This window comes from Sinohyriopsis cumingii, chromosome 7 (genome assembly GCF_028554795.1).
Source record: "Sinohyriopsis cumingii isolate HCF-2022 chromosome 7, ASM2855479v2, whole genome shotgun sequence".
Classification (NCBI taxonomy): Eukaryota; Metazoa; Mollusca; class Bivalvia; order Unionida; family Unionidae; genus Sinohyriopsis; species Sinohyriopsis cumingii.
This window is the reverse complement of record NC_142967.1, coordinates 93,925,598-93,949,066: the sequence shown is the minus strand read 5'-3', so window position 1 is coordinate 93,949,066 and position 23,469 is coordinate 93,925,598. Positions and strand designations below refer to the sequence as shown.

The following is a 23,469-nucleotide window of genomic DNA, read 5'->3' as shown; positions in this document are numbered from 1 at the left end:
TTATATTAACATGTAAAGATTCCAAAACCCACAGACAATCAAATGAAATAAAATACAAATCAAATCAAATATAAATTAAATCAAATATATGTAACACTTAAGAACCCGTTCGAAGACATCCCGTATTATATAATTGAGCTATGTATACGTATGTTATAAGTATTATCATTCATGATTATTATTTGTAAGGGTTATATAGTTAGAAACATTTTGAATACTAATTTTCCCATCGATAGTCAGTTCTCTCTTTAAAGATAAGTCATTCATGTATAGAGCATATATTCATTCATAGAGTTCAAGGTTGAGTTAAACTTTTGAAACGTCACGTGATATAATTTCAGGATATGATTTCTTACATGCAGGGTTGACAAAATTTCTGATTAGTCAGTGTTAAAGCAGCTCACCTGTTTACTGTAGAGTTGAATGTGCAAACGCTCTCTGTTGGGTTTAGTACGTTCTGTAACAGAATCATTACGGAACATTAGACATTCTTAATAGTACCGACCAGTCTTATAAATTATTCACTTATAGTGAAGGGATTGATGCATTTATATAATTTCATCATTCGTTGGAATTACAGTGCTCAAAAGATGCAGATTATTTATCACTGAGATACTGCAAATTTATTTAATGACATGTTGAGATTATATCATAGTGATTCTTCTGTACTGTTGATACATCAGTACAATACATAACATCCTTTGCAATACCCCTAGAACTCATTCGGATTACTCGATACCTTTGACTTCATAAACATTTGAGACTGGTCGGATTTCATTCTTCATACTGTAAGTTTTTTAAATACTTTTTCACATTGTACTTTATGGAATTAAATTATATCATATAAAACTTGTTTGTTTTCTCTCTTCTTGTCACTTATTTTAAGACCATAGAGGCGTAATAGTTTTGTTACATCAAGACTATCGGTACATGCGCGTTTTCAGAATTCTTGGAATTCATACGAAACATTATATAATTTTGAAAGTATTATAGAAAACTATGGATTATTGGGGATTTAAGTCAGAATGCAGTAAGTTCCTTTTAAATTTTCACTTTATATTCCAGGGAACAAAGTGTTTGTTGAATTTTACAAATATTGCTGTTTTCGCTTCATACTGTTACTTAGTTTAAGTACCATAGGATGGTGGCAATACTTGTAAACAGGAACGTGGTAACGACGTGTCAGGTTTTTACTCTAGATAAGATATATGCTCATCTCTTATTTACAGATTTTATTAAATATTTGGCGAAGGTGGCAATTTGGCGAAGGTGAGTCTTGTATTATGAACATAGAGTACGTTTTTGTTCGGTTTAAACTGTTTTATTCCAGAATGAAATAGGATTAATCCATAAATGTTCCAATGTAGTATATTTCGTTCCCTTTAGTCTCACAACGTACATACATAAATATGACGGATATATTAATTATGACTGAGACAGTAAGAAAATATACTTTAATCAGTTACTGATTGCTTAGAATCTTTCCGACTCAAGTTGAAATATCAAAAAAAAAATGTTGTCACAATGAAAGCAGTAGTGGATTAAGAAATTGTTGGAATGTTTTACACTCATTACTTGCTGCGGTTGAATATCATAGATTTCACATTTCAAAAATGGTGATAAATAGAAGATGAATTTAAACGTTTTTCTGAATGATTCTAAGGTATTCAAATGGTGGGCTAGAATTAGAATTAGATTTCTTTTGAATGATTGCCAGATCATGAATACCATTTGTATCATTTAGAACGATATTTTAAATCAATAAAGCAAACGTAAAAATGAAGTTATATGTAGCTTTAATCCACATAAGGGTTGAATTAAATCTCAGCCATTTTGTAAGCTATGTTAACTTAGCTCAGTCCAGTATTGTGGTGGAAGCCACGAAATATCTAAACCGATGTAATCAATCAGGCTGATCAATATTTACTTTTGCATTTATATTCAACTGTATCAGTCCAACATTTTTGTCTAAATGTATATTTGGCAGCAAAACTATGCAAAATGTGACTCTATTGTCCATCATTCGCTCGGGAAAAAAAACATTTCTTCAAGTGTAGCCTATATATTGTTTCATCGTATATGCCATGACCTGGTGCTTAGATAAAACTTGCTGCCTATCACCACTAGTATACACAACCATGTTAATGTTAATATTTAACCACGCAATACTTGCAGAATAATTATAATTCCTTTTCTATCCATAGACACCGAATTATAATTGAATAAAAATGTTTCATTCCCAGTCATTCCTAGTTTAATGAATGAAAGCAAAAAAACATCGCATTCAACTATGTTGTTTGGTACATCGTTTTATCATTCAAATTTCGTCCCCGTTGGGTGTGCACTTAATGAATAATTCATGAAGTTAAATGTTAATAAATAAATATCCCGGTGCGTACAAAAATTATGAATAAGCTTGAGAGCTCTATAATATCCATAGTATCTGTCAGCACACACACTTCACGTTTTACGATGGTCGTGATGGTGTTCGCAGACGACATGCTTGGTTGGTCATAAATAGTGAGGTAAGCTACATATTAGTTTATTAATGAAAGAAAACAATTTTCTATGATCAGAAGTTTATACCAATCTAAACTCTTGCCATTATGCTTTCCAAATGTGCAGGAAAAACTGTTAGAAGTTCAGAAGATTATAATTGAAATCAATACCCGCAAATAAGGATTTTTTTGGGCCTAATACAAGAAGATCCAATTTATATCAAATATTTGACTCAATACAAGAGATGTTAATAGCTTATGTTGCTGTTTATTTTTGTTTTAATCTTTATTGACACAAGGTCAACTAGTCAAACCGGAGACATTTCATGGGGGCAGCCTGTTAAGGATTAACTCTGGCGCATATGGGTAAATGTTTGTATTTTATAAGACACTACTTCTTGAATAAGATATTAGAACTGATTAAAATCGTGCGTCACAGCCAGTTTTTCCAATTAATGAATGTGTTCAAAAACTACAAGAAAGGTGGAAAGATAGTAATATTCAAATCCACCTTATACAGAGTTTGACTTAAATATTGAATAACGTTCATAATAAATGCTAACGGCTGATCCCACTTGGTTCGTTTCAGAAACGGTTCAGGGTACCTTGCTTTAAAATATGTTAAATAAACTTATCTCTTCCTTGCAGGTTTTAGAATGCCTCTTGTGGGATGAAACGAATCCAGAAATGATTTTCAAGGATTCACTAAGGATCAAAATAATCAAACAGAATGTCTTCAAGAAAGTGTTTTTGGATACATTTTATAGTATCAGTTATGGTCTTGCTGAAGAACATTGTGAACCACACTTCTGCAAACGACTTTGCAGTAGATAATAGCACAGAGTTAAATGATACTGATGTACTCTATTTACCCGACCATTTCAGGTCAGGAGGTGTTGGCAACCATTACAATGAAACGCTCAAGTTTCCTTCGGATAACTTCATTACTGATGACGAAATTGAGAGCATGTTATCTCGAGATGATGTTAAATCATTTTTGGAAAGTATTCCCGATTCCTTTGCAAGAGAAGCCACCAGACTCCATATACAATATTGTCCATTTGTTAGTTTATGTAACTTTTCATTGGGTCTCAGATCTAATCCACTTACACGACAATGTTGTGTTCCCTGTATCTGCAGTTCAAGTTGCGAAATCACTGGGAACTGTTGTCCGGACTATCAAAGTGACAAATACTTTAGCAACATTAATAAAGATAAACCTCAAGACCACTGCCAGCACGCAGCATTCGTTGAAGAATCTCATCCTTTTCTTCAAGGAAAAGGTTATTACTTTGTATCCAAATGTCTTCACTCATCAAACGAAACTGAAATAGAAGCATGTGTTCAGCCAAAGCGTCCGACAACTCTAGAAGAGTTTTCGGATATCATCCCTGTAACAGACCAATCTAAAAGGATACACTATAAAAATAGATATTGCGCAGAATGCAATAAAATTTCAGCCCGTGACCTAGTATATTGGAGCATGATCTTGCGTTGCTGGGAAGATGTTAGTTCAAAAATACAAAACATGCAATCAATCATGCAATTCATAGACCAAAAACAATGTAATATTCTTTACAACCCAAATGATGTTGATGAACGTCACAAAGCAGCTTGTACACCTATTGTTACAAAATGTAATCAGACCGGCAAATGGCGAGGAAATAGCGAAATCATTACAAAAGCATGTGCTCTGAATATTGGGTCTGTATATCAAAGTATTGACCGACTGTATACAAATGTTTATTGCATGCTCTGTAATGATTATGGAAATTATAATGCGGTAAATCCGAAGAATGCTCGGAAAGGTCCACCACAATTTGACGGAGGGGAATCATTCTCTGCCCTTCTAAATTTCATGAATAATGTAAAGGAACCAGATAAATCAATGTCCTGCTCAGGAGAACAAATTCTGGACCCCTACGAGGTAACACACACACAAACACACAGTCTCAGACTATTAACAATAAAGATCAATTTATAATGAATCCAAATTACCACTGTCATTGCAACCCCAACATTTAATATTTAAAGGTGATAAAAAGTTTGAATGGTGACAACAACATCCGTTTTGCTTTAATTTGGTCACTTGTAAGTTTGCTCTGATTGCGGTAACTCGATTACTTGTTACATCAAATAACCCATGTATCGTCAAATAGAATCTGATATTTATTACATATTGCACGAACACACGGCATCTTACATAAGATGTGGACCTTAGTACCCACCATAAACAAACATACGCGCAATTACCATCATTAGTATATAGCATTGCCAAGTCATTGAGCAGAACAAAAATAATTAACACATATAACATTTATTATCGTTTTATTTTCAGAAAGAGTGTCGTAACCTGTACTGTTCTTCCACAAGACGTCTGATCAACAAGCAATGTGTACACTTATTCCGTGAGGTAAAAGATGCTAAATTTAAACTCGTTCTTGGTTTTAGTATTGAGGAATCATGTTATGTACATCAAGTCAAAGGAATTATTGATAAGATAACTACATGGCTTTTTGAAGTTTTGGAACAAAGCATACCGTCAGTACGTGTATGTTCCACTGAATCAATTTACAAGACAGACTATAACTACAGCGATTTCATAACGGAATTCCAAAGTGAGGCAGAGCATTATGTAAATATGTCAACAATTGAGTATATTGCGTCAAGATGGATATTTCAAGTCAGAGGCTATTATTCGTATGAGAGAATGTATGCGTTTGTTCAGAACATCACAAATGCTGAAATTAGACTCACGATAAACAAGAACACAGTATATACGGTTCATCCTAAGTTAGTATACATCGAGGAGGATGCATTTGCTCTGATACCTATCATTAGTAATGGTCTCTCAGATGGACGCACTGATGCGATAGATGATCGAAAGTCGTTACCATTATCTGAGTTACTTCTATATGCATACCCAAGTAAAGAAGACAATAAAACTATCATACGACATGTAGCACCTAACTATGATAGGTATTGCCCAGCCGTCGGTGCTTTGATTAGTCTACCTTTCGATATTTTGCCCTGCACGTTAATCGATATTATGAAGGAAGAATATGAATTTTCGATCAAGGAGTATGGCGTGGTCTTGCCGACACTCAATCTCTCCTTGAACATGACTGAATTTGTCACGACAAATGACAGTAAAAATAATATACGCATATGCAGTGATAATTATATATCATCTCTTAATGAAACATCATCAGTTGGCAAGAGGCGAATTAGTGTAGAACCAACTCTATCAGTTGTTTGCACAGGCTTATCATTAATATGTCTTATTGTTACGTTTATTATTTATTTGTGCTTTCCTATTTTACAGACAGTTCCCGGGAAGAACAACATGGTCCTAACTGTTAACTTGATTTTTGCACAAATACTATATCTTATATTCATAGCTGCTGACGCCTTTTCAGGATGGGCTTGTAAACTTATAGGGATTCTGCTTCACTTCTTTTGGCTTTCAGCTGTATTTTGGTTGAACATATGCACGTTTCACATGTTCAAGGTCTTTGTCAAACTGAATAAACCGAACTTAAATGCATCATCGTCAAAGACTGTTGTAAAATACACGTTCACTGTCTTTACGATCTCATGTTTGCTTGTTTTAGTCAATGTTATTAAAGGCTTAGCCGAATCAGGATGGTACAGATTGGCTACGGATTGGGAATCTGTTATATCTCCAGTGAAATCATGGTGGGTTATACGTTTGCTCTGCCTGTTGGTTTTGTCGTTCTGTCTAACCTTTTCATGTTCCTAGTAGTAGTTCATAAAGTCCGTTCATTACCCAATGTAGACAAAAATGTCAAAAACGATAGAAATAACGTAGTCATCTTCGCGAAGCTCTCCTCCCTCACTGGAATAACTTGGATCTTTGGATTTCTATATCAATGGACTAACGAAATTGCGCTTTCTTACATTTTCATTGTATTGAATGCGTCTCTTGGTGTTTTTATCATGATGTCCTTTGTAATAAACAGACGTGTGCTCCGCCTTGTCCAAAGAAAATCGTCGGACGCTTCTGTTAGCTCTACCACTAGTTCCAAACGTTCGATACATTACACTAAAAGTAGTGCCTGTTGAGAGTAGAACAGCTTGTCTATATATTTGTATTTTTGCTATATCCCTTTTGAGAAACATTTACTTCTGGGCTTGTTAGAAGATATTATAGATAACGAACGGGCTCATTGTAAGTGAATGCTATTTTAAAACGTATTACAATGTTAGTCTTAACGACCTACATGATTAAAACAATGCGTTATATGAACATGAACCAAAAACAGTTACAAAACAAATGTTTTATCTGGTAAATATTCTCCATTGAACTACTGGAAAATACCAGGTTGGAGATTTTATAATCTGTTCAGGAATTGAAATTCAATGAAATAATGTATTTTGGAAGATTAGTGTATATTGATGTCTTTAATAGTGTTGAATCGTTTCATAGCCATAGTCTCTGTTGATGTAGTTGTAGTGCGCCACTGATATTGCCACAAGAATATATGCAATCTTTTTAAACAGAACTAGGGGTTAAGTTAGCCAGCGGATCCAATCCGGCATCTCTAACACACGCAATTGATGTGAATAATAATTTTGAACTCCAAATGATATGTGGAAATCTAAATGCCGCATTTGTCAAACAAACTGCTCTCACTTTTGTATCCTCTGGTTTTTTTTAAAACTTAAATCACAAATGACTGAACGATATTCTAGTGTTTGTGCTACTAAGACCACGAAATCAATTTTTCTGCACTTGTTATTTTACCCGTGTTATTTTTTAATGGATCCGATTATTTGATTTGAATAATTTGCTAATGATTCAGCAAGAAGACATTTAAAAATATTAAGACATAGAGTTTTCATGACTGACAATTTGAAAACCTTGTAAATCGATGATGTATTTTGTGGTATAAGGTTTGTAGCTATTGTAACCTTCCGGTCTTTATATTTCATTGATTAAATTCCATATCCCGCCGCTCATTTGTCCAAACCTGGTGCCTCTCTTAATCTTAATCTTTTTAAGATGTCTAACCATCTGATGTATTAATTATAATTAAATATGAAGCAGTGTCATTTACTAAAAGGCTGATTTGAAAAGTTATACTATTAGACCAATTATAGTAACGGACAATGATTGTTACTTTGTGATCCCAACTGATCAAAGACAAGACCTGAACTTCCAGAGAAACCTGTTGCAATCTACCATTGAGAAACGCTTGTATTGATACTGCTGTGTCTGACATATTAAAGGGGAGAAATGAATACAGTGTTATGTTTGCGCTGGCATAGACGATTAAGAAATGAAGGGGCGTATAGTCTGTTTGCATTCATTTAGCATTTGGCGTTACAAGTTCTCAAACGAAAAGGACAAGATGTATTGCGCAAGTTTTTTATGTTGCAGAAACAAAGTTGAAAAGTCATATATATTCCAATATCATTTTGGTATCTTACACGATATTAAGTTACAATCTTTACCATGACTTGCGAAATAGGGTAGAGATGTGATTGTTTTGACGCCAATTTCTGAACATGTGAGAGAATTCACTGTCATTGGTTAAAGGTCTTTACAGAAGCAGGTTTTCAAATATACCAAGAAAAATTGGGGGCCATTTTATCATTTATTTTGTTTTAGAACTAATATTCTCATTGGGTTGGGAATTTTTGTTTTACTTCTATATTGGTAAACTCATTGGTTGAGGTCTGAATATTGGGTACAATAAGATGTTTATAAGGGTGATATTATGGTCAGCCTTGTTAATATATTAAAGCAATAGTAGCTTTGTCAATATTCTCTCTATACAACCATGTTGTTTTGTCTTTTTTTTACAATGTACATATATGCCTTGTGAGTTTCTTGCTTTCAATTCTTAAAATTGTCAAACATCTTCTCATTGTTTGGTTTGGTCTTTTTACTATCACAGTGGCAAACTCAATCTCTCTAAAACACAACACTTTACGGTAGTTTGATGCTTTTTATGACATTTCTTGATTTCTCGCCATTTTAGATTATCTTACTGATTGATTGTAAATTAAAGACACTTCTAACTTTAAACATAGATTGCAGTGCAGTTGTTTACCTTATGTACATGCAAATCTATTTTCCAAGTATTAATTCTCGTCTTAAAAACGGAACAGAATACAATCTTCCGATTTCAAGTCAAAATGAAATACGACTACTGTTGATGTTGGGCATTAGTTATACACAAAAGTAACTGCGGGTTTCCTTGGGGATTAAATTTCGACATGCTCATCGAAATGCAAACAGAAATATACACAAAATTAAAGACAGAAAAGAAACTTTTCATGTATAATCGAATAAAAGTAGAGTGATGTTAAGCAGTCCGTTTAATCTCGTGTGAACGCCAAAAGGAACTTGTTGTTTTTGCATTGTTAAGCAGGAAGGTTTCACGAAACCATTCAAAATGTCTTTAGATTCAAGTGGCGTAGGGGATGGTGGAGTACTGTTACGAGAAGACAGTGATGGTGTAGATCCTCCAGTTTGGTATTTGTCAAAAAAATTGAATAATCACCATATAAATTATACCACTAGAGAGAAGGAGTATTTGGCTTTGAAGATGGCCTTGCAAAACTTTAAGGTGTATCTTAATGCAACTCTTTCTATGATTGTTGTCATTATCTATCAAACAACCCTCACTTTCATTAATGAACTGAAGACTAAGAATCAAAGATTGTTACTTTGGAGCCTGATTGTACAATTAGATAATATCAATGTCTGATACATCAAAGAAAAAGAACATTTGTCTGCATATGCACATTACTGCATTTTTTGCAATATTAATTACATATATGTTTGCCCTTACATTGAAGAAAGATTTATTGAAGGTGCTACGAATATACGCATCAACTTATTACATTAATAATAAAGTTTTATTTCAATCATTTGGGTTTATGATGTTTTTTTTTTAATTCTTTAAATTCGGTAGCTATTCGGTACTTTACTAAGTACATATAAAATACGTGTAGAATTTCATTTATAAATCAAGGCAGAAAAACCGGTTCAAGTCAACAACTAAATGGATCAAGTACAACACCCATTTAGCTTGAATAGAGGCCACAAAAGAATAACATGATGGTAGGAGTGATTTAAAGGTATCGTGCACGATGCAATTGCCGATTGGATCAAATGATTTGAGAAGCTCAAACCATACATGCTGAGTTATATTAAATTAATGTTAATTAAATCCTTCGAGAATCTTTTAGTTATTCAGATCAAAATGATTTGGAGAGAGGAAATATATATTTATTAAAACTACTGATCGTTGGAATAACATAGTGGAAAACATTTAATTCAAACAGTCAATACATATTTGATTATTTATTCAAGAACTTAAATATTTAAAACATTTGTTCAGATTATGTGAAAATATCAAGCTCTTCAGTTATATTTTACTTTCACGGAATTATCTTTAAGCAAAAACATTTAGATTTAGAACTGTGATTATTCAGTTTTGCTTTTACGTTAGCGCATGCACTCATTAGAACCTTCATTCACAATACATTTGGACAGTCACTGGATTTGTGTTAAATTGATCGTACAATTAAGGTCATTCTAGGAATTCATTTAAACTATTTTTAGTCGTCTCACTTTGTAAATTTGAATTATTGTTCGGTTTTGCCATGCCTTGTTACATAGTTTAAAACCTTAGACATCACCGAATCTCAAACCCTGTCTGTAATTACTTTTATATTTTAAAATATTACAAATTAGTTTGCTAATCAAAGATGGAAAACGATTTATTGCAATAAATTTTAAAATTACTAACAAATGTCAACACACGTTTTGCGTTATTAAGAAATACCGTCATATTGGGTGAAACTGTATTTCCCACAGGGGATAATAAGGGAGCACCGTAAGTAGCGAACAGAAAATTGTTACTTTTTCAGGATATCCATAGCCAAGAAATAGTATTAGTTAAGGCTGACAACAAAAATTTTGGACAGAATGTTTGACTAAGAGTTGTGCAAAGTGACAACACCAAGCATAACTCAGAGACAGACATACACATAAACAGACAGACAGATAGACAGACAGTTCGGAAACTCCAGATTTATTAAGAAAGTCTAAAGGAGTCATGTCAAGGTAACATGTAATTAGGGGACAGTAACTACAGCTTTAAACTTCAGGTGAGTTTGCTCATTGCCACAAAGTGTTGACCTCGAGGCGCAACGATTTAAAAAACAAAGGTCGGAAGAACAAAAGAGTCTGAACCCGTTGTTCTCGTTTCTATATATACAGCAATGGTGACATAGAGATTAGACATTTTAGAACGTAAATCATCCGAAATTCCAAATTCACCCAACCTCCGTGTCAGCTATATATTCAAATATATTGTGTACGAAATATTTTTTAATATTTTTAAGGCACAAGTTTTGGTGGAGGAACATTCATTTTCTCTGTTAATATTACTGAGGAATCAAATTGTTTGGTAAATCTGAGGAATGCTACTTTGGCATTTTCATCGCTGGGATAAACTCCGAAAGTATAGTTTGCTAACATTTAAATTTCCTGCGGTTGTTCAATTACAAAATATAGAGAATAAAGGCAACACTATTGTTTAGAATGTTCTTGTTACAAGTATCCAAATGGATATTAAAACTCTAGCGAACAAGTAAGAAAGAGATCAAATTTTCGTCTTCGTCAGACTATATGCCTAAATTACCACCTTTAATTTCAATGCATTAAAATAATTTCTTTTATTCAAAGAAACATAAAAATAAAGCAATTGAAAATATTGCAAATTAATTAGTTTTCTTCTTGAAATTGAATGTATTTAATTGTTGTTAGTCTGTGTCTTTTGCCCAAAATTTCGATTGGCAGTAGAGTGTATTCAGTAAGTAGGGTGTAATAACAATTGCCACTTACTGGTTAAACACTATCTGAGTGGAAAGAACAATAATCCCTTAGCCTATAACTAATGTTTAAATCCATTCATATATCCCATACAACATTTTTAACACTTCAAAGATAAAGAGGAAATAACAATATCTGCAATGCAGACTGACCGATGACCGAACTACAAAGTATAGATCTAGACCTAATCCCGGCTACGTAAATCGGGGATTTTTCAACGGATTATACAATCTCTTTCATAAAACGCTACATGCCGAATGCACGTTTCTAAAAGTATACATGACAAAATTTAAAAAGAATGTGTGAATAAAAAGTGGATATGTATTAACCAGAAAACCAAATTGGTGCTTTGTTCCGAGAAGGGCGAACTAACTAATTTGATACAGCGTAAGATCTATATATATAGGTCTGACAACCTGGACCTATTCTTATAAAATCTATTCTTTATTCCTGCTCAAAACATATATAAGAATTGGTCTTTGGTTAATTTCAACGGATGGCCACTACTGGCTGAAGTGTTGAACTGAAGAAAATCACCTGTTATTCGGTTTTTATAGAGTACACAAACTATCTGCTACATCACCACAAAGTCTTCTGCTTTCATCTTCAAGAGATTTAATATCGAAACTGTTGCCATTATTTTGCTTGATTTCCCCACTCGATCTCTCTCTCATATTGGCTTTTATTACGAGTTCGTTGTCAACAATTCCAAGTCGTTTCTTTATCCCAATGGTTCTATGTACATATGAGACTCGTCATCATCTAATAATAATAATACATCATGCTGCCGGATTTTCTCCGTAGCATGGAATGTAGTTTTCATTTATATGGATGATATATAGTAAGTTATTGCATAGACTTCTCAGTAAGCATACCAAGATCCACGGCATTGTGTAAAATAAACTCTGGCTAAATGTTTATGTAATGGACAAACATATAAGATTCAGTGTTTTGCACTTATGGTTAGCCATTCATATAAATGAAAACAGGATAGGACGTATAACACCTCAATTTAAAATTCTAAAAGTGTCCAAATAAAGTTAGCAATGATGGAAAGGATCGATATGTACGGCATTTTTATATACTATTATATATAAGGCTAACTGTTTTCAATAGACTATTACACTATATTGCGAAACGTCGACCTATTAATTTCGTTTTGCTTCAGTTGGGAATCAAACAAAATGTTTCAAGGAAATTTGTTTGCATTGTTTGCTGGTGAAAAGGAAATCATTAGTGCATAAGCATGGAAAAAAAAGTGAAGCATATATTTTAATATTATTACTTTTACACTTCAATTTTCCTATTTCATTTTCTTCTTCTTCTTCTTCTTCTTCTTCTTCTTCTTCTTCGTATTATTATTATTATTACCAGTTTGTCGTGGTAGTAATCTTATTTTATTTCATCCACATTTTTCATGAGAAACACTTTTTAGTAAACAAGTAACTTACAAATCGTATTATCCATGTGCTAAATAATTAATGAAGTCAGGTTGAAAATATTTCTCTTTTAATACTTATGTATGATTAAATAGAAAGATGAATATGCGGGAGTGGTCGTTTGTAGTTATGTCTGCCTGACTGGATAGCTGTCCGAATATGTATGTAAGTATGTATGTATGTATGTATGTATGTATGTATGTATGTATGTATGTATGCATGCATGTATGAATGGATGGATGGATGGATGGATGGATGTATGTATGTATGTATGTATGTATGTAATGTGTGTGTGTGTGTGTACAAGTATGTATGTGTGTTTGTGTGTATGTATGTATGTACTGACAAGAAGAAAACTTCTTTGGAGCTATTATGCATGCTCGGTCATCATACGAAAAGTTAGTTTTCTATAGAAACTCATGATTTGAAATTTTTATTTGGTCACCTGTCTCGTTAGCATCCCTCTTTTACTGTAGACACCAATGGTTACATGTTCTACATGATAGATTGCAACGCATTACAAATATATACACGTGTAATTTCTAATGCAAACTTAAAAAATACAATAGTTGATGATCCATTATCAAAAACAGAACTGACTAATTACATTTTACTTTTTTTTCAGAGTGATTATAAATTAATGTTTGTGTACTTTTCAATATATCCAGAAATCGATGATCTATACAATGCTGTATTTCGGCATTCAAGATAAATGAGGCATGACAGTAGTGCCCGTTATTTGTTCCAGCTATCTAACAAATCAGTATTAGCAGCACTGATTGGTACCATTGTAACTTAGCACTGCAACAATGAACAAAAAATAAATAACCTGATCAAATAGTACATTAATGCCTTTGACGCAATCATTTCTATTTCACATCATGCACGGTTAAATTTGCGAGACTTACACCATTTTAAACATCTTGTCTAGATAGTTTTGACATATGTCTATTATTATTTCGTTGCCTATTTTCGATCAATAGTTTTGAAATGTTTCTCCACAATTAGAATCGTATTTTCTACAAAGCCAGTGTTTAAAACAGTGTTCGATCATAGTTTAAGGTAATATTGTTTTATATAACATTATTATACATTTTCATAACGTCACATGAAAGAAAGAATCTCTCTAAAGGAGAGACTCCCCGCTGTTCCCCCAAAATATTGGTAGTAAAGTCATCTACTCTGGACAGGTAGATATTACAAGATCTGTCGAATTTAGAAGGAAATGATATTGGAAGTCAATGAAACAATTGGAGAAATTGCAAAATTCAGCCGTGTACGTGATAAGACGACATAGAGGCAGCAGAGAAGCTTTAAAATCAACCACCACCCGTGAAGTAAAAATACAACTTTTTAATCAACTTGGTCGTTAGTTATCGTTCAAAATCGTAAACATGCCGCTCGTAATGTACCCCATAACTCAGTTGTCTTTTCTACATCCAGTGGCACCAACTGGAACAAATAGTGAATCTCCCGTGGACGAGTGCGACAAAGAATCGATCAATGAAAAGATTCGAGAAAAACTCGTATTAATGTTATCACCGGCAAAGACGATAAAACTATTGTACGTGAACACGAGCCCACAGTCATTTCATTCAAATATGTGCCTATAAAGGTCAATATTATACGGTCGTGAATAAGAAGTCTTGGTTAGCCTAAATACATTCCCGAGGACAAATACATTTTATGTATGAGATATGACATCGCACCTGATATAGTCAGAATTACCTCAATGATTCAAATTAATGTAAGATGTGATACCATCAATGAGTGGAACCACTCCCGAATCGCCTGTATATCATCTATGTTCTAAAGCTCAGTTGGCACATATTCGTTTTTCCGTTGTGTAACAGGGCGTGCGCAGAAAAAAATCCGCGGTGATACGTTGACATTACGTTAGAGATCGACCTGATATTTTAACATAATTATTGTCGTACGTGGAAGTGCAATGCCACTGCGTGTTGTTAACGCGAGAAAGTGGTTTTGGTCCTGTTGTTCCTGGATTGTTTAAAGATGCACTAAAGTGTTCGTGGACTTGTCCTTGAGCGCTGGACCAAATCGTTAAATAAACTGCTATCAGAGGTGTTGATAGCATCATCAACGTTGCTGTGGATCACTTGAAAATTGTAGGATTACAAGCGGTTCAACTGATCTTAAGTCAATTACCAAAGAATCCCAATGAACTACGATCGACAGCGACAATGTTCCTAATCAACCAGGAATGGAATTACAAGTTAAGACGCGACTGGGTTTTCTCCATGTAGTGCTTTCTTGGAATTGGATGAAATACTTATAGAAGATGACGTACCCGGTACAGATTATGATATCAGTACCACAGATGGATTTGTTAGCACGCGTTGCTCAACAGTGGAAAATATTCCATTGGCGGAAAGGAAATCGAAGCTATATTTGACAATGTAGACATTGTCACAACGATTATCAGACTCGCCATATACAATCATGATCAGAAAGTCTCATGAAAAGTAGTCTCATTACGATTAATAAAGTATATTTTGTGCCTATTGAGGATAGAATAGTTAACTTGGTTGAGTTTAAGACGGTGTTCGCGGATACGAAAAACCGCCAACGACTCCGAGAATCGATGATACTGAACCGGGAATAGTAAATTTAATGATAGTAAAAGTGAAGTAGTTTCCATTTAAAATAAAATTTAACTAAATACCAAACGCAATCACTGTGCATTGTAGTTGTCACTTCAAAGTCAGAAGGACGTGTATACAGGGTACAGTGTTAACTAGCGGTTCAGACGATAAGTGATATAGGTTTCAGCATTCTACCCTACCCTCCATGACTTTGTCCTCTTGCATGCTCCTATCATAATGGCTTTTAGTGATTGCAAATCGTGTATTCGCATGCATACGCGTCTGGTATCGTTTATTATGAGGACAATATCATGGGGAACAGATTAGTTGACCTATATCAGTAACGAAACAATCAACCTGCATTCTTCAGAACAAATTAAGTCACATTCACAGGGCTTACCGATGCCTTTTTATGAAAAACGGTGTTTGAAAGCTTTTAAATGTTACGTCACAATCAGCTTTCTTTTAAACGACTAAATCTTGAGTCATGGGAAAATTCCATTATATGCGTTATTAAGTATGCGAACACGTGACGAGAAGAAATATTTCAAGTTCATTTTGCACAAAAGCATATCCAGTGTGATACGATATTGTTGAGTTTTATTAGACACTTGATCCTCACTTGAGTTTTATTAGACACTTGATCATCACTTGAGTTTTATTAGACACTTGATCCTCACTTGAGTTTTATTAAAACACTTGATCCTCACTTGAGTTTTTTTAGACACTTGATCCTCACTTGAGTTTTATTAGTTAGTCACTTAATCCTCATTTAATCTCAAAATTATTGACAACGAGAAATATTACACAGGGCGTGGTACATTAACCATGTATACAGTTTGGATAATATCGTGTCCAACATAGTAATTCTGTCATTAATGATTTGACTTATCTAAAATGCACAAGAAGTCGTCTACAATCTGTAAATAGCTTTGACGTGGAGGTTCGTAATATGAAAAAGTACCAACGTAAATAGTTAATTTATAATTGACCATTGCATCATGATTTCCATGCGAAAATACTAGCTGATAAACCAATTGACCAATGATCAATGCTAGAGTTCAGCTCGTTTGATACAAAGTTTTAATCCGCAGGAACATACAACCATCAGCTCTTCGAACTAAAGCAAGCATTGTTAGCAAAATTGATTTACTCTGTGCAGCTAAAATGTCTGAAACGTTTCATACTATTCTTTCTAATATGTTCTTTTTCTTGAATTCTGCGGGAAAAGAGAAAGTTAGCCGTTTTTTAAAGCTATTCCTTCAGTCTTGAGGAGGCAGTCATAAATTACTTTGGATGCCTCGTGGCATTTCTTGATCTCAATCATTTTTTCGTAAATGTGTTCCATGTGCATTATGCATATCCTTCGTTTCTTCTATTTTAGGTTTAGGCTATAATAACAATGGCATTAATATACAAGTGAAGTTCAATAAATATAAGTGAGTTAGATTTCCCTTTTGGACTTCGAAATATACCTTTATAACCAGAGGATTGTTTCCTATTTTAAGCTGTACTGGAAGAGGCATCCATGGCCACTAAGCACATTAATAGTGTATGTATCAATTTACTGAATATATAATAGTAATTAGAAAAATAATACAAGATATTTCTTTTCATTCCATAAATCATATCCCTCTTACTCATCATAAAATGCTTTCAGTAGGAGGAATGTTAACGTGCTAACAAGCCTGGCATAAGAGGTTACATCTATGATACAACCATCCATCTTTACCACACCAGATCATTGTAGAAACAAACTTGTTCTAACCATCCACTCTGAGGCAATTTTCGTATTTTTCAGAGACGTTTGTTTATGACGTGAGAAAATGTAATTGGATTTTATCTTACCCCATACCACACGATATATCCATCAATCCATCTAATCTTTATTCCATCCATCCATTTCATACCACGTCATGACGCAACATCTCATATGGCAGACAAACACGATTATAAAAAGTGCATGTTCATGAGAAAATTACGTGTGTGCATATTTCGCACTTATAAAACACATGCAAACCCCTTTGTATTTCAATTTACAATTTTATCTTTAAGTTAAGGGCACCTGAAAACAGAAGTCTTATTTACAGGTTTCATTAATTATCTGATCCTTGCAATTTGTTGAAGCGGTGTCCTGTACTATGAAATAAAGTGTCTGTTTGTTCATATAATCTGTTTTGATCAAGAATGGCAACAGAATGAAGTTACAAATTTTCCAACTTGTCTTGTTCTTTCACCTAACACATAATGTAGAGAACAAAAACCATTGCGGTAAAATTTGTCATGAATGAGGGAGTGAAACAATATACATTATCAAAGTTCTGTTTGCAGCGGAATCGTTTAAAATCTTTCCTACTCAAGTTGCAATATTGATTTAATGTTTAGTTTGCCAAACGAACGATAATACAAATAAACGAGATTCCATTTTTCTATTATACTCTTCTTTTAATAAGTGTCTCATATCGATACCACGGTAAAGTTAATGGTAATATATTGCCACTTTTTATGCCTCATCATATTACTATCCTGGGACTACAAAATTATGAAAATGCTTCGGACCTCTATAATATACGTGACCATAAACACTTCACATTTTATAAAAGCAAGCGACGATATTTGCAGACAAGGATTTTGGTTCTTGATACGTCAGTTCATTACTTGGGATATGATTTTGAAGATAGTGAGGTAAGTTATGTATTAATTTAAACAACAATGAGTCAAGTACATTTTGTATCTTGAATTTATTAAAATATAATTTCTTGTAATTGTGACTTTCATAATTGCATGACAAATTGTTAGTGGTTCGGACGATTACAATTCAAATCAGCAATCGCATATAAAGGTATCATTGGGCGACATATGTCGTCCAAGAACAGACAATCTTAAAAATATTGATACAATACAACAATGGTATGGTAGCTGGTACGATGGTGTATATTTAACTTCATCTTAAAGACTGAATTATGTTCGTGATGAATGCTAAATGCTGGTACCCGTAGTTGCATCTAGGACATTAAAAGGTAAATCGCTTGTTATATTCTACTCAAATTCATCTTTCAATTGCAGATTTTAAATGCATGGAGTAGAAATTTGGACGGCAATGCTTTATCTGCAAAAAAAAAACCAACAACAAATAACCAAAGGCAGAAATTTTCAAAGGAGTAAATAAGGATCACTCTAATCAATTAGCATGTCATCAAGAGCTTGCTGTAGGACGTATTTTACGGTATTAGTTATGGTCTTGCTAAGAAACACTCTGAACCAAAGTTTTACGAACAATTTTACAAACGAATATATTCCAGACTTCAATGATACACATGACCATTTCCCGTCTGGAAATGTTGATATCCAGAACAACGAAGCGATCGTATTGCCGATGGATAACTTCATCCCTGACGATGAAATTGAAAATCTTTTATCTCGAGATGACGTTAAATCCTTTTTGGAAAGTATCCCAGATTCGTTTGCAAGAGAAGCCACAAGACTGCACATACAGTATTGTCCATTTACTAGTTTATGTAGCTTTTCTGTTGGTTCTAGATCTAAAATAATTATGAAAGAGTGCTGTGTTCCGTGCAGCTGCGATTCTGGTTGCGAAATCACTGGCAACTGTTGTCCTGACTATCAAAGTGGTAAATACTTTGACAACATCCGAAGAGATAACTATCAAGGTCATTGCCAACATGCAGCATTCGTTGAAGATTCGCAGCTTTCTCTTCCAGGAGATAGATATTACTTTTTTATATCTGAATGTCCTTTCTCAGCAAAAGAACTTGAAATAGATGCATGTGTTCGGCCAAAGCGTCCGGCAATTCTAGAAGAGTTTTTAGACATCATTCCTGTGACAGACAACTCTAAACGGATAAACTACAAAAATAGACACTGTGCTGCTTGCAACAAAATTTTGGCACGCAGCCTCACATATTGGAGCATGGTCTTGCAATGCACTGTAGATGTTAGTCCAGAAGCACAAAACATGAATACAGTAATGCAATTTATAGGCGATAATCAATGTAATCTTCTTTACAAGCCAGAGGATGATGTTGGTCATAATACAGCTGTTTGTACACCTATGGTTACAAAATGCAACCTGACTGGCAAATGGCAAGGAAATAGTGACATTGTTGAAACAGCTTGTATTATGAACATAGGGTCTATATATGAAAACATTAACGGACTATATGCAAATATTTATTGCATGCTATGTAATGAGTATGTAGATCGCAACCCAGCAAATTCTATATGTACTCCGAAAGAACCATCATTGGATACCAGTGAGATATCCTTTTCGGCCATTTTAAATTTTGTGAATGAGGTAAAGCAGCCAGAAATATCAATGTCCTGTGGAGCAGACAGAATACTGGATCCATACAAGGTAACATATATTAACATTCACAGATTGTTAACCAAAAAACGTTCGAGGTTAGTTTATAATGAGCAAAAAGTATAATTGTCATTGCCTTCCTTAATGTTTTACAATTTTAAAGTAAAAAGTTACTATATCAGAAAAATCCGTTTTGGAAGTATTGTTTACTTTTCCGTTTCTGTTACTTGAGTTGGTTTGATTAGATGCTACAGATAATAAACCCTGCAATGTCACTTATCTGCTCTAGACGATATATATTCTGATGGTTATTACCTACTGCACGCATATACGGAATCTAACATCAGAAGTATATCTTAATATCCACTATGACGTGCAAAAACGCAGGAACGGCATTATTAAATTACATTTGTGTGGCTTTGGACTGGGCAAAACCATTATTAAAAAGAGTTTTAATGACCGTTTTCATTTCAGAAAGAGTGTCGCAGCCTGTATTGTTCTTCAACAAGGAGTCTGATCAACAATGAATGTGTACACTTGTTCCGTGAAGTGAAAGATGCTAAATTTGAACTAGTCCTTGGGTTCGATATTGACGAACAATGTCCTGTATATCACGCCAATGAACTTATTGATGAAATGACTGCATGGTTTTTTGTAGCTTTGCAACGGAGCATACCCTCAGCGAGTGTATGTTGCAAAGAAGTAATATACTAGACAGACTATAATTTCAACGACTTCCTATTGGACGACCTAAGTGCTGCAGCGTATTCTGTAAATTTGTCCAATATTGAGTATATTGCGTCAAAATGGATATTTCAAATCAACGGTTTTTATTCGTATGAAAAAATATATGCATTTGTACAAAATATCACAAATGTTGCCGAAAGACTGGTGATAAACAAGTCCACGGTGTACACAATTCGTCCGCAGTTACCATACATCGATGATGAAGCATCTATGATCTGTGACGGTCGCTCTGGTTACGTTTTCCGTGCGATAGATGATCACACGTCGTTACCATTATCTCAGCTACTTCTGTTTGCATACCCAAGTGAAGGAGATAACAAAACTGTCATACCACATCTAGAATCGAACAACGGTTGGTATTGTTCAGCCGTCGAAAGTTTGATTAAGCTACCTTTTGACATTTTGCCTTGCACGTTAATCGAAATTAACAAAGAAGAATATGAATGGTCTATTATACAACACGGTGTCGTATTGCCGAGACTGAATCTCTACCTGAACATGACTGATTTCGTCACGACAAGCGACAGTAAATATAGAATACGCATTTGCAGTGAAAAATATATTGCATCTTTTAATGAAAAGTCGTCAGCTGGCAAAAAGCAAATTAGTGTAGAAACCGTTGTATCAGTTACTTGCACAGGAACGTCCTTACTATGTCTTGTTATTACGTTTATTATTTACTTGCGCTTTCCTATATTACAGACAGTTCCAGGTAAAAATAATATGTTTCTAATTGTGAACTTGATTTGTGCACAAATACTATATGTTATATTCGTAGTTTCTGGCACCTTTTCAGGATGGGCTTGTAAACTTGTTGGGATTCTGCTTCACTTCTTTTGGCTTTCAGCTGTATTATGGTTGAACATATGCACTTATCACATGTTCAAGGTCTTTGTTAGATTGAACAAACCAAACTCCAAGTTATCATCCTCAAAGACATTTTTTAAGTACACGTTAGCAGTCATTACATTCTCAGTTTTTCTTGTTTTGGTCAATGTCATAAAAGGTTTGGCCGAGTCAGGCATGACAGAAATTGGATACGGATCGGGAATCTGTTATATCTCCAGTGCAACGATGGTTGGTTATACGTTTGCTCTGCCTGTTGGTTTTGTTGTTCTGTCTAACCTTTTCATGTTCCTTGTAGTAGTATATAAGGTCCGTTCATTACCTAATGTAGAGAAAAATGTCAAACACGATCGAAACAATGTTGTCATTTTCGCTAAGCTCTCCTCTCTCACGGGCATAACTTGGATTTTTGGATTTCTGTATCAATGGACACACGAAATTGCTCTTTCTTTCGTTTTCATTGTACTGAATGCATCTCTTGGTGTCTTTATTATGATGTCCTTCGTAATAAACAGGCGTGTTCTCCGCCTTGTACAAGGAACATGGTCAGCCACATCTGCTAGCATTCCCAGTAGTTCAAACCGAACGACACATTACACTAAAAATAGTGCCACCTTTTGAAAGTATTTCAGTCTGACTATCTATTTACATATTATGCTTTATCCCGAACGGGGACTACGAACAATTTACACCTCTGATATTGTTAGAAAGTAAAAGAAAATTAAATTAAAAGTCAGTCTAAATGAACGAGAAATTCGATTTTTCGCCTACTGATCCTCTCTGGCATCGCGGTCACACTTGAGTGATGTACATAATAATTCAAAGCTCTAAGTGCCGCGTTTCTCTGAGATTCTCTTATCTTTATATGCTCTTTCTTGTTAAAATTCGGGTCACAGTTACATATACGATTTCATTTTGTCGGTCTTACTAAGGGTTGAAAAGCATTTGTTTCTAATTATTTTTACTTTACATGGTGCCGATAATGTGATTTTACTAATTAGCAATCTCATATATATAGATTATTAAATCAATATTTTTAAAGATCGACTGCCAACTCAAGCAAAAGGCATTAAAATGCATTGAATGTAGTAGATGTGAAGTGACTTTTGATGCAGAACAAAATTTTCAATTAACGTTGTTGTAGAGAATGTATCAATATAATTATTAGCGAGGAGAAACAAATGGAAATAAAGGATATGTAATTTCATTCACAGATATTTCTTGACAAGAAATCAATAGTATGATTCATATCAAAGTTTACACTACTGCAATTGCAACAGCAGTGTTAATGATAACTCTAGCAAGAGCATGATGTTTTATTAATTAAAAAACATTATAGAACAATATGTAACTTTTAATAAGTACAATTTGTATTTTATTTATCAATTTAATTGTTGCAACAAAATATTAGATCTTGACTTGGTCTTTCTGTAATAATGTCTGAAAAAGCAATTTCAAAATTATAATCTTTGTCTAGTGTAAAGAAGTGTAAATCATATCCTCATAACCAAGATATAAAATTTCTACTAGTGCTTCCTTGCTTCCGTATCATTCATTTTTGAAGATCTGAGTTCCATAATCTTTTATAAACAATCTGGACCTGTTCCTTCTTTGAAACTCAGTGTAATCGTTAGAACAATACCTTGCCATAGTATATTGATGTGTTTTAGGACAATGTCGTATTTCTCGCCATTGTCGGATTATCGTTACATTTGTAGGCACGATATTATATAATTAAGAGAAATAAAATAGTTTAAATGTCGTCTTGACTTGTCAAGAGACGTTATTAGTGTATGTACTTCAGCAGATTTAAAAGCATTTTTTCGAGGGGTGTATTAATTTTGGTCTAGAGCTGTGCAAATATTACTTTGTTTCATATATAAATTTAAAATTTGACTGATCACATCAAAAATGCTTTAATGGTACTATATAATAAGTTGCTGTTTTGCCTTTATGTTTATTGTTTTTCTTGAACTTGTCACTTTATATTTTGTAAATTCTCCTAGAATTCTAGATTTGTTCCTAATAAAAAAAAAACACTACTCACTTCAATGTGAGGGAATAATTTGCTGTCCATTCTTCCAGTTTATATAATACTGTACTACTTTAAATGTATTCCTTGTCGTCCTATAACCGC

General features: G+C 34.0%; 1 protein-coding gene and 1 pseudogene across 1 annotated transcript; both read left to right on the top strand.

The window, feature by feature from the left end:
- The first annotated feature begins 4,912 nt into the window (after positions 1-4,912).
- LOC149795741 (latrophilin receptor-like protein A) lies at positions 4,913-9,355 on the top strand (annotated as a pseudogene).
- Positions 9,356-18,791: 9,436 nt separating this feature from the next.
- Positions 18,792-23,042, top strand: LOC149795740 (uncharacterized). Its single transcript, XM_089963840.1, has 3 exons — positions 18,792-18,864; positions 19,180-19,308; positions 20,458-23,042. The coding sequence occupies exons 1-3, from the start codon at positions 18,792-18,794 to the stop codon at positions 21,951-21,953; spliced, it is 1,698 nt and encodes a 565-aa protein (XP_089819966.1). The 3' UTR covers positions 21,954-23,042.
- The last annotated feature ends 427 nt before the right edge of the window (positions 23,043-23,469 follow it).

Bases quoted from the DNA above. Each gene is read 5' to 3' on its own strand.
- LOC149795740 (XM_089963840.1), top strand. From the start codon at position 18,792: ATGGATAACTTCATCCCTGACGATGAAATTGAAAATCTTTTATCTCGA. The intron at 18,865-19,179 runs GTATCCCAGATT...GTCCTTTCTCAG, and splicing joins CGTTAAATCCTTTTTGGAAA to CAAAAGAACTTGAAATAGAT. The intron at 19,309-20,457 runs GCAACAAAATTT...TATACTAGACAG, and splicing joins AAATAGACACTGTGCTGCTT to ACTATAATTTCAACGACTTC.